General features: G+C 49.8%; 1 protein-coding gene across 1 annotated transcript in view; it reads left to right on the top strand.

The window, feature by feature from the left end:
* Window positions 1-5,936, top strand: part of PARP1 (poly(ADP-ribose) polymerase 1) — a 42,096-nt gene extending 36,160 nt beyond the window's left edge. The window contains exons 17-23 of the mRNA XM_082391197.1: window positions 58-186; window positions 1,682-1,780; window positions 2,280-2,432; window positions 3,404-3,531; window positions 4,315-4,376; window positions 4,956-5,070; window positions 5,371-5,936. Of these exons, the coding sequence (XP_082247323.1) occupies window positions 58-186; window positions 1,682-1,780; window positions 2,280-2,432; window positions 3,404-3,531; window positions 4,315-4,376; window positions 4,956-5,070; window positions 5,371-5,452 (768 nt within the window). The 3' untranslated portion in view covers window positions 5,453-5,936. The remainder of the gene's footprint in view (window positions 1-57; window positions 187-1,681; window positions 1,781-2,279; window positions 2,433-3,403; window positions 3,532-4,314; window positions 4,377-4,955; window positions 5,071-5,370) is intronic.
* The last annotated feature ends 10,606 nt before the right edge of the window (window positions 5,937-16,542 follow it).

The following is a 16,542-nucleotide window of genomic DNA, read 5'->3' as shown; positions in this document are numbered from 1 at the left end:
TGAGTCTTTCTCCCTCACCTTGGTCCTTAGCTCAGGGTTTTTCTTGTGTTCCTCCAGGCCAAGGTGGAAATGCTGGACAACCTGCTGGACATCGAGGTGGCCTACAGTCTGCTCAGGGGTGGTTCTGATGACAGCAGCAAGGACCCCATCGATGTCAACTATGAGAAGCTCAAAACTGACATTATGGTAACAGGGCCTGCCCTTTCTGAAGCATCCAAACCCTTCGTCCCAAGAGCAGTGGTCCCCAAACTTGAATGTGCGTCAGGATCTCCTGGAGAGCTTGTTGAAACAGATGGCTGGGGTCCGAGGATTGACCGTCCTAACAGGTTCCCAGGTGTTGCTGCTTGTGGTACTCTGAGAACCTCAGAGCATTTCACCTGTAAAGAAGCACCTTGTTTGCGAGGCAGGCTTCCAAGTCAAGGCCTCAACTTAGTGTAAAGACCTGTTTTTGTGGGGCCTTAAAGTTTTGTTTTTCCCCTTAATCTAGAGAGGGTCTCTGTTTTTGGAGGTTGTTGAGGTGTGAACTCTGCAAGGTCTGTTACTGGTATCCTACTTCAGACGTAGAAGCGCCTGATGGCAGCTGTAATAAAACTATGGTGCCTGGGTTCATGTCGTCTGGAGTCGAAGTGGCTCTGTTGGTGCACATAGTCCTTGAACTTGGGTGTGCTGGAGGCTTGGGCAGCAATCACCCTGCCTAGGCCACCCGGTGGAGAAATTTTTGCCTCAGCTCCGAGCTTACCCTGGCCTTGAGCCTAGTCTCACATCTCCCGTGTGCCTCTCACTTCCTCAGCCCCTGTGTCCTTCCCTGCAGTGTTAGGAGGTTCAAGTGCACTAGGATCTGTTGAGCCTGGTGTTGTGTGTTTACGTCACTAGAAGAGTCTTTGCTTCGTGCTTAGGACAAAGTATCAGTCTGTGGGTGTGTGCAGGGTAGGACACCAAATGGCCTGGTTCCTCATGAAGGGATTGTTATTCTCTCCATTTATGATTCTGAAGCCGTTTAATTAAGAGGCAATGAGGAAGACCAGAATTCCTGAATTCTCTTAACTTTGGATAAGAATATGAAAATGTAAGAGAACACACGTAGTATTTCCCATAACACACTCATTTATTTAGGCAGAGATTGCATTATTTGATGGTTATTTGGTGGGTGTTTGCTCTGAGCCATGATGTGCATGGCCCTGAGGATTCAGAAGAGATGGAGCATTCATCCCCATCATCAAAAGCCCTGTAGTCTGTCGGGTCCCTGCTGCTCTTCATTGCAAGTCTTGACTGCAGGGTGTCTCCTGGCCCCGGTGTTTTAACTCATGGTGAGCTGGACCGTTACCTGGGAGCCAGCAACTTGTTCTAGAGGTTCCCTGTTCCCAGACAGTGAGCCCCGTGTTTCTAGCTTTCCTGATATCCCAAAGCACAGGGTTTTAAGGCGGAAGGAACACTGGGCTCATCCAAATAGGTGATGCAGAAGCCGATGCCTGGGGAAGTGGGGGCACTGGCCTGGCGCCTGCCCCGGAGCAAGCGTGGTAGGGCTCGGAACACAGGCTGGCTCTGCTGGCTCTGTCCCGCCCGGGCTCCACGTGGGCCGTTTATTACCTGTGCATCAGCTGAGCCTGTGATTGCTCCTCCTGCCTCTGTGCGGCTCTCTTGGGGTCTCCCTTGCTCTAATTTCCAGACGCCTTTCTTCTAGGTGGTGGACAAAGATTCTGAAGAGGCTGAGATCATTAGGAAGTATGTTAAGAACACTCACGCGACCACACACAACGCATATGACTTGGAAGTCGTCGATGTAAGGCTCCCTCCTCCCTCCGCCCCCTTTGTGTCCTGCCAGCTCTTCCCTGCTCATTCCTCCAACCTGGGCCTGGATAGAAAGGAGCAGTTAACTTTGCTTTAAATCACCAGAGGAAGTGACTCAGTTGTTTGTAGAACACAAAAGTTCATAGTCCTATGGTTTGGGGTTGGCTTTTTATTCTGTTTTTAAAAGACATTTCCTACCCCAAAGCCTAGTTTTGCAATCAGAACTGTTATCAGAGATCCAAAAGAGCCTCAAGTGTGCATCTACACGTAGCATTAATTTTAATAGCTAGTCTCTGCTAAATGGGACCTTGACTAGCAGCGTTGCTCCGTCCCAGCCTGATTGAAGCACCTTACATACTGCAAAAGGCCTTAACGTGTTCCAGCTCTGGGGACAGCTGGTCGGTTCTCCTGTGTCTAGTCAGATCTTTCAGTTAACCAGAGTGACAAGTGGCTCCTCCTGGCCTCTCTCCTTTATTCAATACTCCGACCAGATCTTTAAGATAGAGCGTGAAGGAGAGAGCCAGCGTTACAAGCCGTTTAAGCAGCTGCATAACCGAAGGTTGCTGTGGCACGGGTCCAGGACCACCAACTTCGCTGGCATCCTGTCCCAAGGTCTCCGGATAGCCCCACCTGAAGCACCTGTGGTACGTGCCTGGCCCGGGAGCTGTGGGGAGAGAGGGGTGGGCAGTGCCTGTTTCTGCTGCTGTCTCCACCAGAGCTTTGTGGGTACTTGCGTGAGAAGTGCACATGCCCCGGTGAATAAGGGGCCTTGTTTAAAGATGTAGGTGTAGCCATGGTTGATAAGGTGAATGTTGCCAGATGTCCCTCTCCTGACCCTCACTATCAAGAGCATAGCTGCGCACGTATCAAGCACAGTTTCTGGAACAAAAGAAGTAAAGTGTCCAGGCCCTGCTTTGAATGCTAATTGGGTGTGTTGACTGACAGAGAGCAGACTTTGGCCGCAGGCCAGGCTGAGTTCAGACCTGCCTCTGCCACCTCCCGGCGGGGGACCTCCTTGAGCTTCAGCATATGCCTCGGTGAAATGTGCTGATAAATGAGTAGAGCCTGACCCAGACCTGAGCGATTGCTGTGTCACCTGCTGGGTTATAGACGTGACCCACCAGGCAGGGACTTAAGAATAGTCTTCCAAGCCCCTCGTCTTCCAAGCCCCTCGTTTTGTACTTGTAAAAAGAGGGGAGCAAAGAGGCTTAATGACCGGACTCATGAGTGCTGTGTGGTAGGTAGCAAACACCCTAACCTCTCTGAACCTCGTTTTTCACTTACAAAAAGGAATAAATATAATAGCCATGTTTACTGGGTGTTCACATGTGCCAGGCCCTGGTCTAAGAAGCTGTTATTAACTCATTTAATTTTCACAGCAGCCCCCTGGGGTGCTTTTCCCCAGTTCAGAGAAGGAAGTGGGGTCCAGAGAGATTAGGTAACTTCTCCCAGCCCCTGGGTACCCGGCAGAGCTGGGGTCTGAACAGCCTGCTCCTGAGCATGGGCCTCTACCGCCTGCCGGGGGCGCTGTGGGAAGTGGGGACACGCAGTCAGTAGGTGGTGCTGCTAACTTCCCCTGAGAAGGTTTTCAGCTGTCCCTTTTCCATCCCTCCAGACGGGCTACATGTTCGGTAAGGGGATCTATTTCGCCGACATGGTCTCTAAGAGTGCCAACTACTGCCACACATCCCAGGGAGACCCAATAGGCTTAATCCTGTTGGGAGAAGTTGCCCTTGGAAACATGTGAGTAACCCTGGCTTTGGGGCTGGTGGCACTTGATGGGGGTGGATGGGGTGAGCTGTAGGAAGGAGAGCTTCCCTTGGCTGGGGGTTGATCCTGAAAATTCCCCACCGTGATTAAGAGGACCCACCAGTTAGGCAGTGGGTATCAGACGCCAGTGCATGTTAAGCAAACAAGATACAGGAACACCTCACAAGCCCAAGGACAGGAATGCAGCCAGGCCTCAGGAACTGGCAGTGTCCATTCTTTCTGTGGACTGCGAAACAGAGAGGTTGACTTGCACAAAGGATGGCCACCTCACGGCCCCTGTCCCCCTGCTGATGTGTACATTTTCTGTCTGAGACCAACTCAGATTGAACTGGCATCTCAATCCCAGTTCCAGATTCCCTGCAGAGAAAGTCTGATTGGCCCAGCTTGGATTGATTGTCCACCTTGGTCCTATCAACCATAACCCAAAGAGAGTGGGGTTATGGAACAGACCAGGAGGGGTCCCAGGTTCATGAGCTGGACAGAAACCTCCAGAACGGCCAGCCACACCACAGCTCTAAACAGGCCCTTTCCTGAAAGCGGCCCCATGGCCGTGATCATGGGCATAAACCATTCAAAAGGGGCTGCGCCGTCAGTTTCTAGAACCAGAGAAGGAGGGAGTTCCTAGCAAGGAAGGCGGACTGGGTTCTCTGAGTGTTTATCTCAGCAGCTCCCGTGGCCTTGCTCGGCTAGTCATACTGTTGGTCTGAGAGCCCAGTGACCTTGGGGGCTCTTCTGAACCTGTCTTCTCTTAAATAGGTATGAACTGAAGCACGCTTCGCATATCAGCAAGTTACCCAAGGGCAGGCACAGTGTCAAAGGTAATGTGTTTCAGAAGCTTGCTGCTGCAGCCCCAGGCACCCTGGATGGCGCAGGGAGGGGGCTTTCTTTCCTCCAAAGCCACAGTTCCTGTGGCTAGCTATTACAGGTTCCTTAAAAAAAAAAAAAAAAAGACTGTGGCTGCCACTAGTATCGCAAATGCCATGGAAGGGTCCTGTTTGGAGCTCCAGTAACCAGGGGCACTGGCTCTGGGTTTTAACCTGACTGTTAGCTTCAGCACTGAGGGACCTCTGGTGGCATAGTGGTACCTGGAGCTTCTTGAATTGATGCAGCTCGTAGCCTGTGATGATTAGGACCTCCTACTGCCTAGCTGAAGCGAGGGCTTTGGAATTCTGCTCAACAGAAAGAGGGGCAGGGGCACTACTATGCTTATGAAAATCAGTTAAGGCTGCTACCCTGGAACTTGATAACGTACCTACAGCTTTATGTCTGGAAGAAGGATGATGCAGTACGGGATGGGATTTGTGTGTCTTTTACATGAACACATAGATCTCATCTCACTGGAGCATTTTCAACATCTGTTGCCACAAATCATATCACTTCTGCCTTCTGTTTTGCAGGTTTAGGCAAAACTACCCCTGACCCTTCAGCTAGTATTACTATGGACGGTGTAGAGGTTCCTCTTGGGTCCGGGATTTCATCTGGTGTTAACGACACCTGTCTACTGTATAACGAGTATCCTTTTGCGAGTGTGCTGTGTGAGCCCAAAGGAATGTTCTGGGGCTGTGGAGTCACTGATAACGCAGCCAGTTAACCTGGGGTGGGCTGGCTAGAGACTATCCTGTGGTGTGTCTCATGGTGAAGACTTCCTCTCAGTGGTCTCCCTGGTCGGGGTGAGAGACCTGACCACCCCCCCCCCCAACCGCCGCCGCCACCCCGTGAGGGTTTGCAGGGTGTGGCCAGTAGGCCGGCTTAGGGCCAGCAAGCGCACTCTCCGCGTGGAACCGTTTGTACCTTGACGTGCTTCCCCTCCAGGTACATTGTCTATGATATTGCTCAGGTCAGTCTGAAGTATCTGCTGAAGCTGAAGTTCAACTTTAAGACATCCCTGTGGTGAGCTGTGAGGCGTGGCAGCCCAGAGACTGCGGTGTGAATTCGCCTGACGTGCTTTGCACCGACTGACCAGGCAGAAACTTCAGCTGAGTTGCCGAGGGATAGTACCTTCACTAAACCTCCTTAGAAGGGATTTTATACGACACTAGGTCACATGTTAAATGATTCTCCCAACTTTTCAAATCCCTTGTTTGTGTTGCTGGGGGGGGTGGGGCGCGGGGCGGGGGGTTGCTTTGGGTTTTTCTCCTGCCAGCCATAACCCTGGTAGGTACACCTAACAATAGAGGAAAAGTTGGGGAGGGTTTTTCTGTGTGTCTAGACTAGTCCAATGAAAGAACCTTGCAAGCCACGTTAGAACGTCTGCCTTACTGGTTTCCCCAGGGAAGGAAAAAATAATCTTCCACCCTTATTTCTAAGTGTTCATCTTTAGTTTTGGAAAAATGTTAAGCATTTATTTTGAGGTTAAAATAAAAACTAATTTCATACTATTTAAATTTCCTTTTTTATTTTGCATTTGTTGTCATCCTTTTAGCTTTTTGTTGGTGGTGTTTGGTGAGGAGTGTGAGGAGACCAAAGGGAGGAACATGAACAATTTCTCATACTTAGAAACGAAAAGTGCTTTCCTTTTCTAGAGACGCTGGAACGTGGCAGCTCTCAGAATATGTAGTGTAGTAATTTTAAGTTGCATTTGAAATTCTCAACTTCCCTCTCAACAATTTTGTCTTCTAACTTAAAACTATATCACCAAAATACCAAAGGGCTAATAGTAATTCTGAATTAAAATTGAAATGGCTTCTGTACTTGTGTATTGTGTGTCTGGTCTCATTCTGAGTGCAGATCTTTTCATCTTCACAGTGCAAGGTCCACAAAGACTGTAGGGGGATTGTTTGTACCCGTATCTATGAAACCACAGAATGTGCCAGGCAACAAATGGCAGTGCCCAGTAGGAATGCCCTGTCTGAGTGACAGAAGACCAAGCATAGGAGGGCATTCTTCTTTTTCTTCAGTTTATCAGATACTTAGTGGTGATAAAACACATATCAGCATGTTGTTCTATTCTGTGGGATACTATTTTACATATACTATATTGCCTCATACTACTACTGTATATTTGAGTGTGGTGCTTATTAAATATTTACATTTAAGTTCCCTGAAAGCCAGGATGGTATCTTATGACACTTTTGACCTTTTACAGAGGAGAACAGGAAGTGTGGGCCAGAAGGTAGAGTCACAGGCAAGAGAAGGCAGCAGAATGAGCTGTTGTCTCAAACCCAAAGTTGCACCGGAATCTTTGGTCAGAGAAACAAAAGACAGACATCATTCTAGACAGGAAAGAAGAAAAACACATTTTCTCTGAGCTGAGCTACATTTTAGTGATTATAATGGCAGGTGCAGTTTATGAACTGTGGCTGTGTCCCGTCATAGGCATGTTTGTGACTTTCTGCAGTCAGCAAACTTTGAGGGCCACACAAACCCAAGTTAGGGTGTCAGATTTCAGATACGGACAAATCAACTTGATAACAGTCTCTGTGTTTTTTCAGTGTCCTTAAATTTTGATGAAAATCCTTAGCACCATTGACCTGAGGGCCCCTCTCCCGATCAGCCAGCCATTCAGTAATTCTCTCAGGCTCCATAGATCCTGAATATTCTGTATTCTTCGCCTTTTTTATCAGCACAGAGAAAGGCAATTACCCCCACCTGATTAGACAGTATTTTTAGGTTGGAGTGATTGCTTAATAGGTTCTCTGTAATCAAAACTGATTTCTTTCTTAAAGAGAGATTCACATCTCTGATGCCGTATTTTTCTTGTAAAAGAGGGAACCTGCCATGTTATGATTCAGTATTCATATTTTGGTTTTCTTTCTTCACTTTGTAAAAATTCCGGGTAGCAGCGAAAATGTGCGCAGTTAGTTTAAAATCTAAATCATACAGAAGCACAGGGTGCCCGGTCAGACGAGGTACTGCCATTGGCCTCTCCTGGGAGCTGCCAGCCCTCCTGCCTTGGCTTGGAAATGCCCTTGCACGACAGCCGCGTCTGCCCAAGGCAGCACGTGGCTCACGTTTCAGTCCACACCGTTCCACACCGTGTAGTGCACGCCCGAGGTTTATAAACTTTCTGAGCAGAAGCACCCCTCCACTGATCCGATGTGTTAGCCAGTGGGTTTGGCATTGGCTCTTCTCTCTTGCCGCTCTCTCTTGGAGACTGAGAACAGTTCCTCCGACAGCCCGGAGGACTCCTGTGAAGCTGCTGTAGTGGCATGACTGGAACTTTGCTCTGGGGTGAACCCCAAAGCACTGTGCTTTTAGGGAGTCCCCTGAGTGAAGCCCGTGGCGTGTGCAGAGCGTGTGCTCCGTGTGTTCAGTGTTCACGCTGAAAGCCCTTAGACCTCGTGTAAGGTGCTCCAGGCACCTCGTGTCTTCTCTCCACGGAGATCTGAATATCAGGAGCGGTTATCTCCAACCTGTTGGGCTCCTTGTCACCCGGCTACTTTAAGGATTTCACATTTCCAAAGGGGCCTCACTTCCCTTCCCCTTCAATTCTGTGTTTCAACTCCCCAAAGATCGGGAGTTGTTTTTTTTAAGGAATAGTGTTTCTACCACTTCAGACAAGGCCTTTTATATTGTGACTTACTGGGGGTTAATAGCCATTTTTGAACCTCTGCCTGGAAGATGGGACAGCAGCCTCAGTTTGCCCGTTTCTCTGGCTTAAGAGAGCAGAGCCAAGCCAGGATCTAGGTTATAAGCCGGTAGATTTGGGGAGACTCGTTTTGAAAAGTAAAAAGAAAACAGGGCCTGCAAACGTTTTCCTCAGGTATGAGGTTGCCGACTGGTGGGCGGTGCTGGCGATGGGGACACCCGGACTTTAGCCCCGCTCCACCACCATGCTGTGTGCACAGCCTTGCTTCTGGGCGAGGGGCTCATCCCAGCACAGGTGGTGCGTGCAGCAGTGGCCTCGTGCCCGTGAGTCCCCGTGTTTTGCCACAGTCGCCGTCCCTCGGAAGCGGCCTGACTGAAGGCGGAATGGCTTCTGACGTTTCGGCTGTGAGGCAGCACCCTGAGGGGATGGGGCTCGAGCTTCTAGGCCCCAGAATATGCTTTTTTTCTTCTTTATAATTTTTATTGGGGTAGAGTTGACTTACAACACTGTATTAGTTTTCACGTGTACAGTGCAGTGAATCTGTTATACATATATCCACTCTTTTTAGATTCTTTTCCCATATAGGCCATTACAGAATATTGAGTAGAGTTCCCTGTGCTATACAGTAGGTCCTTCGTTATCTATTTTCTATATAGTCATGTGTATGTGTCAATCCCAATCCCAGTATATGCTTAAGATCAGAGACCAGTCTATGGTCTGGGAAGCAAGGGGTGGCGTGGGAGTAGCTCCTGGCTCTTGGCACATATGACTTCCCCTGGAGCTCTGCTGGTTTGGAAGTCCAAGGTCCTGAGGGAGACATGCTTCCCTGGGGGCCACAACAGTGGTTCCAATGAATTGGAAGATAAGGCCGCCACCTGGCTGTTTGGGGCTCCTGAAAGGCCACCATCCCCACAAGCAGAGAAAGGGGTTCCTCTACTGGCTGGAGTGACTGATTACCAAGTGGGAAATCGGGATGCTGGACCGTAGAGGCGGGAGGACGGTGTCTGCAACCCAGGTGCTTTTCAGCATCACCGCGTCCATGGGGGCTGGTCAGTGGAAGTCAGCAGCTCATGACAGTGGCAGGGCTTTTGAGGACTCAGACCCGCAGGAACGAAGGTTTGGGCACTTCACCAGGTCAAAAACTGATCAGCTACAGTTCTGGCTGAGGGCAGAAGAAATAGGCAATGGACAGTTGAAGAAGGAAGCTACAGGTAACAACTGTGGCTTTATGGCCAAGTATAGAAATGGTTGAAGCAACCGGATAGGGGGCTGGAGACAACTGGCCTAACTGGCCTGAGTCCAGGATTTGAGATGTTGGGTTAGAATGGCTATAAATATAAAACTGGACTCTTGTTTATGAAGTGTCTATAAATGTCAGTATAGGTTACATTTGTAACCCCAAGCTCCCCACCCCGCACGTAGTTCAGTGGATCCTGAACTCTGAGGGATACTGTTGCCCCCTCTAGAGAACCGATGTTGGGCTCAGCTTTGGGGAAGGGCCCAAAGGAGAGAGCCCCTGTATTCCCAGGGTCATCTGAGCCCTTTCAACCAGGGCTCTTTCTCTTCACCGCAGAAAGATGAATCAAGCCATTCTGAATCCCTGCAATCTTTTGGTACCTACCTCTGAGTTGCTCTGAGAATGTGTGCTAATTCCTGTAAAGTATTTAGCGTGCTTCCTGACCTTGATATGCCCTCAGTAAATCTTGGCCATTATTGCTGAAATCCTAGAGAATGCCTTTGCTGGGGTATGAGTCAAAACAGGAAGCTCCAGGTAAAACATGAGAAACCAGGGACCAGGACAAAGAAAACAAATCCTGTGCTCGTTGGGAGCCGTGGGACAGTCAGGAGGAAGAGCCCAAGACTGTAAAGGTGACCTTATGCCCACGTTTTCAATCTCCTGTGAAACCTCGCAGTGACACTGGCCTCCCCTCAGTGTGGCTTCATCTTCCCGTCCCTCCCCGTCACCCACCTTAACTGTAAAGGGACAGACTCTCCAACAGTGTTCCCCCCAGGCCCAGCCCCACTTCCAGCCAGGCCTGCTGGGGCTCAGAATAGCCCAGCTGCTGTCTCAGCAGATGGCCAGGCTAATTTTAGCCGTGTGGTGCTCACCCAGAGACCAGGCTAGGCTTTTTAGATTTGAATAAGCCAGTGTGCAACTTTGGTTTGGAGCCAATAACAAAGCTTTGAGTTGTTGTGATCTGTGTGTCTGCCTAGCGCTTTACAGGCATTCCAGAAATATAATTTTTAAAGGATTTTGTTTCTCTGAAAACCAACAAGACCCCAAACTGTAGAGCCAGCAGGCAGTCCAGCCTGCGAGGTGCTGGGGACAAGCCAGGAGGACGGTGAGAAGCAGGTGATGACACCAGCTCCTGCCCTGGGCACACTTACCCCTGGCTGCTCTCTTGGTCCAAATGAAAGAAGAAAGCCTTAGCTTCCTGGTTCATCTCTGGAACCACTTCTGGTTGATGGGCTGCATTTTGATGCCGTGGATGGACTGATCAGGAAGAAATTAACCACAGATGCAAACAAGAACCTACTTTGGCAATTTCACATACAGTCCCTTAAGACAAGGTAGCCTGAAGTAGCAGATGTGGAAACAGTGTCAGAGAGGTGAGACTGTCCCAAGTTCCCAACAAAGGTTGGAATCGAGCAGGTTGAGAACCTGTATTTTCCAGCCCGATGTTTCTTACGCATCATCCCCCATATACGAAGACTGCCTTGCATACAAATTCCCTCAGAAAATTAAGAGACAGCCCAGTGTGGCTTGGAGATCTGTGATCCGGCCTGCCTTTGCCTCTCTGTGGGCTGATGCTTGGTCACTGGAGGAAGTTGAGGACCTGAGAAGACATTGCTAGAATGATGAGACCAGACTCTAGTTCATGGCTTCCTAAGCTGGGCCTGTGAACTCTTAGAAGATGCTGGATGGTCATCAGGAAATCCTCTGTGTCAACGGCTGCTTTCAGCGACAAGAAAAGGAAAGCCCAACTAACAGCTGCTCCAACCATAAGGACATATGTAATCTCTGTCAAGAAGCGGTCAGTGGCAGGACTGGGTAATTCCGCTCTGTATTTCTCTTGGCTTTCCCTTCACGGTTGCAGGATGGCAGCTGGGCTCCTAACATCAACATCCAAAGGAGAGGGTTGCCCCCTCATCCTTCTCTTTTTACCAGAAAGACAGACTTTTCTCCGTTGCTCCTAGTAGACCAGTCTCATTGGCAAGGGTTGGGACACAGCTATAAGGGAGGTTAGACACGGAATATCTGGTATTTTCAGCCTGTTTAGAGGGAAGTGGGCTCTACCAGCAAGGACCAAGGGGGTCAAGAATGGTGGCCGAGCGCATGTCCGTCCCTGGGAAGTATATGGGAAGGGAGTTGAGGCCCAGGCACACTTTTTTCTGGGCAGTGGGTCCATAGAACCCACCAGATTCTCAGCAGTCTGTGAACGCAAGGCTTTTCCAGAACTGCAGCTGTGGAGAATCACTAAGGCTCACTCAGCTGCTCTAACATTCTGTGATTTTCGTGAAGAAAGATGCAGACCATCATGAAAATAGACACAGTTGCCCAGAATAGTTTAAATGGCAGTACTTAGTGTTCATCTCACAGACAAAGACAGGCTTCGATGACACTACGGAGGTCATGGTTAGAAACCCCTGGGACCACCAAGTTTTTCTTTTCCTCCTTAGCTTTATTTTTGTTTTTGCTGTGAACCCCAGTGTCCTTGCCCAGAGGATGGTCCTGCCCTGCTCGTCTGGAGCTGAAATCCTTCATCTGAGCAGATACTGGATTTCAATTGTACTAGTGGTGATTCCATTCCTTCTTGGGGTGGGGCAGCCACTGGAAACAGCTCCAACTGGCTGTGACAATCTGAGGAGATCTCCCAGGGAAGGGTTAGTGACTCCCTAGGGACAAGGGCCTGTGGGCCACAGGCACCAAGAGCTGCATTGAACCCGGTGAACTGCAGCCTGGTCTCCTTGGTTAACCCCCAAATTATCCCCAGTGCAGGGACCTTCTCCTGGCAGGCCCTGGCTTGTGGCAACTACTGCAAAAACACACCTAACGCCCCTGCCAAACAAAACACACCTTATCTACATTACACTGAACAAGCACAGCTTGTGATCAGAACCATTTCTTTTTCTCCCACTGCCCTTTTAAAATTGTTCAGTGAAGGAAGCTTTCTGCTGCCACCGGAAGAAAATTCTGCAGGCAGGCCCTCTGACGCTTCCCTCTATAAAGACAGATGGTCTTTTACACCCCATGGTGACTCCAAGATTCAAACCGTTTCAACTCAGCAATTGGAATGCCGAGTCCAAGATAAGAATCAAATCTCCGGACTTGGTTTCGCGTTACCATTTCTCCCTTCCTTGGCTCCATTGGGCCTACTTCAGCCTGGAGGCCTGTGGCGGGAAAGGGACACAGTTGTTCTCTATTTGTCGGCCTCTCCTCTTCCTGTCTGAGTTTCTGGCCAGTTTCAGGGCCCCAGGGAGGTGAAGGGGAGCAAAGGCTGAGGGCTGGGAAAGGTCTCCCCTAAGCTGGCACCTGCTTAGTCTGGCTCTGGCAGGTATGTGACACTGGCTCTTTCTTAGGGTGCATTCTTTGTCTTTGCAGGGGGTCCCCGGGTGCGTGTCTATTGTGGTCGCCTGGGCAGGCTTAGCAATCAGACGCTCACCTCCAGCTTCCTGCTGCCAGGCTCCTCCCCACACACAGGCAGCCCCACTGGACAGGCCCCGAGAGGACCCCCCGCTGCACTTGCCCGGTCCCCCACCATCCCCTGCCCTGACCGTCTCTAGGAGCTTGGCCAATCCCACTGCAGTGGCACTCCCCAACCTCTCCTGCAAAGCACTCAATCTGTCCTATCTTTACCTGGTGGGAGACGGACCCCAGTCCGCCAAGCCCCCAGCAGAGGGGTTCCAGATAAACCTTCCGAGGAGACAAGCCACCCACTTCCCCTTCCTGGGGGAGGAGGATGGGCTCTCGGCACAGCTTTCTTCTAAGATAGCCTTCTTACAAGATGCTCCCCTTCCACACGCTGATTTCCTTTATATCCCCGACCTGGCTGAAGGTTCTAAGAGTCATAAAACTCTTCTCAGACTGTTTCCTTTGCACTTTGTATTTTGGAATCTCCACCTGAACTTCAATCCTAACATCCTCTTGCACACTGTTTAATTTCATCCTCATGCCAACCCTGTGAGGTAGATATTATCCATGGTCTACAGATGGGAAACAGGCAGAGTGAGGCTAAGTGACTTGTCCAAGGTCATACCGCTAGTAGATGACTATTCTACACATGCCTTTCATTGCCTGACCCCTACACAAATCCTGCTGAATGGGTGGACCAAGTGACAACCCCCTTCACCTAACCCAAGGCCAGCAACTGATGCCCAATGTGTTCAGTAATTTGTACAAAGGAAAAAATGATTGCTCCTCCACGGGATCCTTTTCAGGTGATGGAAATGTTATGTATCTTGACTGCGGTGTCAAAGTCACTGAGTTGCACACTTTAAACAGATGTATCTTATTGTTATTAAGTTACACCTTAGTGAAGTTGATTTTGAAATAGCAGTCGATTAAATAATAATGATAACCTCTTGCCCCTCAGTGGTGAAAACTAGAGCTGAGATGTCATCATGCAGACGTGGATCTGGGAACAAACTTGGACTCTGCATGAAGAGCTAGTGGAAGTTATGAAAGGGAAGGTAGGTGCCCAGCAGAGTTCCAGAGGAGTCACAGGACCCACACCTAAAAGGGAAGAGAAGACCTCAGCTCCTGACTTTCTACTTCCCACTTCCTGTTTCCCACAGATCCAGATCCCCTCTGTTTCCTTCCTTTGGACTCCCAAGGCCTCTGTAACTTTATCGTAAGCCTTCCTCTTTTCGTGAGCCAGACAAGTGGACGACTGTTCCCCACCCCAGCATGTGCACCAAGGGGACCCAAGTGCAGGCTCTTGGGCCCGAATTCCCTGCCTGTGTTCCCGACTGTCACGTTTCTGCTGGGCTGGCCCTCTCCTTCTGGGGCTTGCGTACTCATCCAGGTACCCTGATATCTGACAAGCTCACCCTCACATCCCTACAGAGTGCCACCAGGGCCTCTCTGGGAAAAGGGCCAATGAACAGTGAAATGTATGATGATTGTGTGAGGCCAGACACAGTCTGCTCCCTGCTGGTGTGGCTCCTGCTTGGAGAAATGAGGCAGAGAGAAGCCATAGAGACTAACGAAGCAGGTTAGGCAAAGGGAGCATCTGAGCCTGCTCTCTGCATGAGGGGACAAGAGGGATGGAGCCACTGATGCCTGAAATGAAGCAAGCACTGGATTTGCCCAAACGTAGGAGGTTACTGTGACTGTTCTGAACCCCTGTAGCTTGAAGGGCAGGGGGCCTGGCGTGGTGAGCCCACAGCCCAAGCCCAGGGGAGGAGAGCATGGTCTCCAGCCACACTGCCTGGGCTTGAAGTGACCTCGGACAGGTTACTAAACCTCTCTGGGCCTCATATTCCTCATCTGTAGGTAGGGATCACGGTACCTACTCATGGAGTTGTTCTCAGGGCTTGGGGTAATTTTTATCTCTTTAGTTTCTACGAGTTAGAGGTGTGGCGTACTTACATCAGTGCCTGATATAGTTGTGACTTGTGTAACCACAGCAGCAGGGACCACATGGCTTCGGAAAGTCCCCTGAGAGTCAACAGTGAGCACTTCCCATCCCCCCAGCCCCCAACACTCCCTCCTCTCAGCCACCTCTGCCAATTTTAAACATTTCAACTTGCTTAAAGACATTTCACTTTAAAACAAACTTGCCTTTAAACATTTCACTTGCTTATCACACTATCTACATATATTCATCTCATTAAAATTGAAATTAGATTTAAAATTTAATTCACAAATTAAATTTTTTAAAGCTATATTCTACAACATGATGCAGTTCTATAAGAAAAAATGAAAATATGCATGCCTAGAAAAAAAAGGATTGAGAAGAAAACCCCAAAATGTAAAAGTAGCAGTCTCTACGTGGTAGACTTACAGGTAATTTTTATCTTTGGGGTTTTTCACATTTTCCCAAAATAAGCCTTTATAATCAGGTAATAAAAACAATAAATCTTTTTAATATAGTTGGGAAGTCAACCTTCCTGTCACACTCTCATTACCCCTGCTCTTTACCACAGATAAGCACTGGTCCTGGGTCCCCTAAGTCTTTTCTACGTTTTCCCCTTGACAGAGCCTGGGTGCCCTCAGCCCGAGACAGCAGGCACTGTGGCTGAGGTGTGCGGGCACCTGTGGGTGGCTTTCTGGTGCCTCCCCTACAAGGCCAGCTCCTCAGGCACCCAGCCAGGGCTGTTCACCTCCAAGATGCTCGGGCCTTCACTCCCAGAGCACAGGCCTGCAGGACTGCCCGCAGGCCTTGTTTTCTAAGAAAACGTTTTCCAGGCCTCACCCCCCCGGGTGGGTTATAACTGCCCACTGGGGAGAGACAAAGGGGCACTCCTTTTTCTGCACTTTTCTGGCTGGGAAGTTGCGTTTTACAGAGGAAAATGTCCACGTGGTCAAAGGTGGACTCCAAGGGGAGAGGATCGGTGAGCTCTGCCGGCTGATTAAGGATAAGGGAGAGGGCTTCCCTGGTGGCACAGTGGTTAAGAATCCTCCTGCCAATACAGGGGACACGGGTTTGAGCCCTGGTCCGGGAAGATCCCACATGCCACGGAGCAACTAAGCCCGTGCGCCACAACTACCGAGCCTGTGCTCTAGAGCCCGCGAGCCACAGCTACTGAAGCCCGCATGCCACAACTACTGAAGCCCATGTGCCTAGAGCCCGTGCTCCGCAACAAGAGAAGCCACCACAATGAGAAGCCCACGCACCACAACAAAGAGTAGCCCCCGCTCGCCACAACTAGAGAAAGCCTGCACGCAGCAACAAAGACCCAACACAGCCAAAAATAAATAAATAAAATAAATAAATTAAAAAAAAAAAAAAGGATAAGGGAGAGAGGAACTGTGGAGGGGAGGTAAGCCCTTGGTAAGGTTCTGGAACCTCGGGAACTTCCCCACATCGGCCCTGACTGTTAGCAGTTACCTGCTCCCGTAATGATTAGCAGGAAAACTCTTGAAATGGAAACCGGTCTGCATGCTTGCCTTTGATAGCAGCAAGAAAGAGGGAAGCAGGGAGGTCTGGATGACCCCCCTCAGCCCTCTAAGGGGTAGAAGGGGGCGGCCGGTCAAGGCCTCCTGCAGAGGGGGGAAGACTGCCGGGTGGGGGGGCCGGTGGTCCTGACCCAGAGGACTCTGGACCTGAGCAGCGGCAAGTCCAGAGTGGAGTCCCCAGCAAAACTCCCCTTCACATTATAAATCCCACGTCCTAAGTGAAGCTCAGGAAGGCTGGTTTAAAACCCAGATAGTAACTTGTTGAATTTTTAGAGGTCAAAGATACTTCTTCCTAGTACGTCATCTTTTGTCTATGTTGCCTTCATTGTTTACT

The sequence above is a fragment of the Balaenoptera borealis genome, assembly GCF_965194805.1.
Source record: "Balaenoptera borealis genome assembly, chromosome: 1".
Classification (NCBI taxonomy): Eukaryota; Metazoa; Chordata; class Mammalia; order Artiodactyla; family Balaenopteridae; genus Balaenoptera; species Balaenoptera borealis.
Note: the sequence above shows the minus strand (reverse complement) of the source record. Positions and strands in the feature narration are given on the sequence as shown.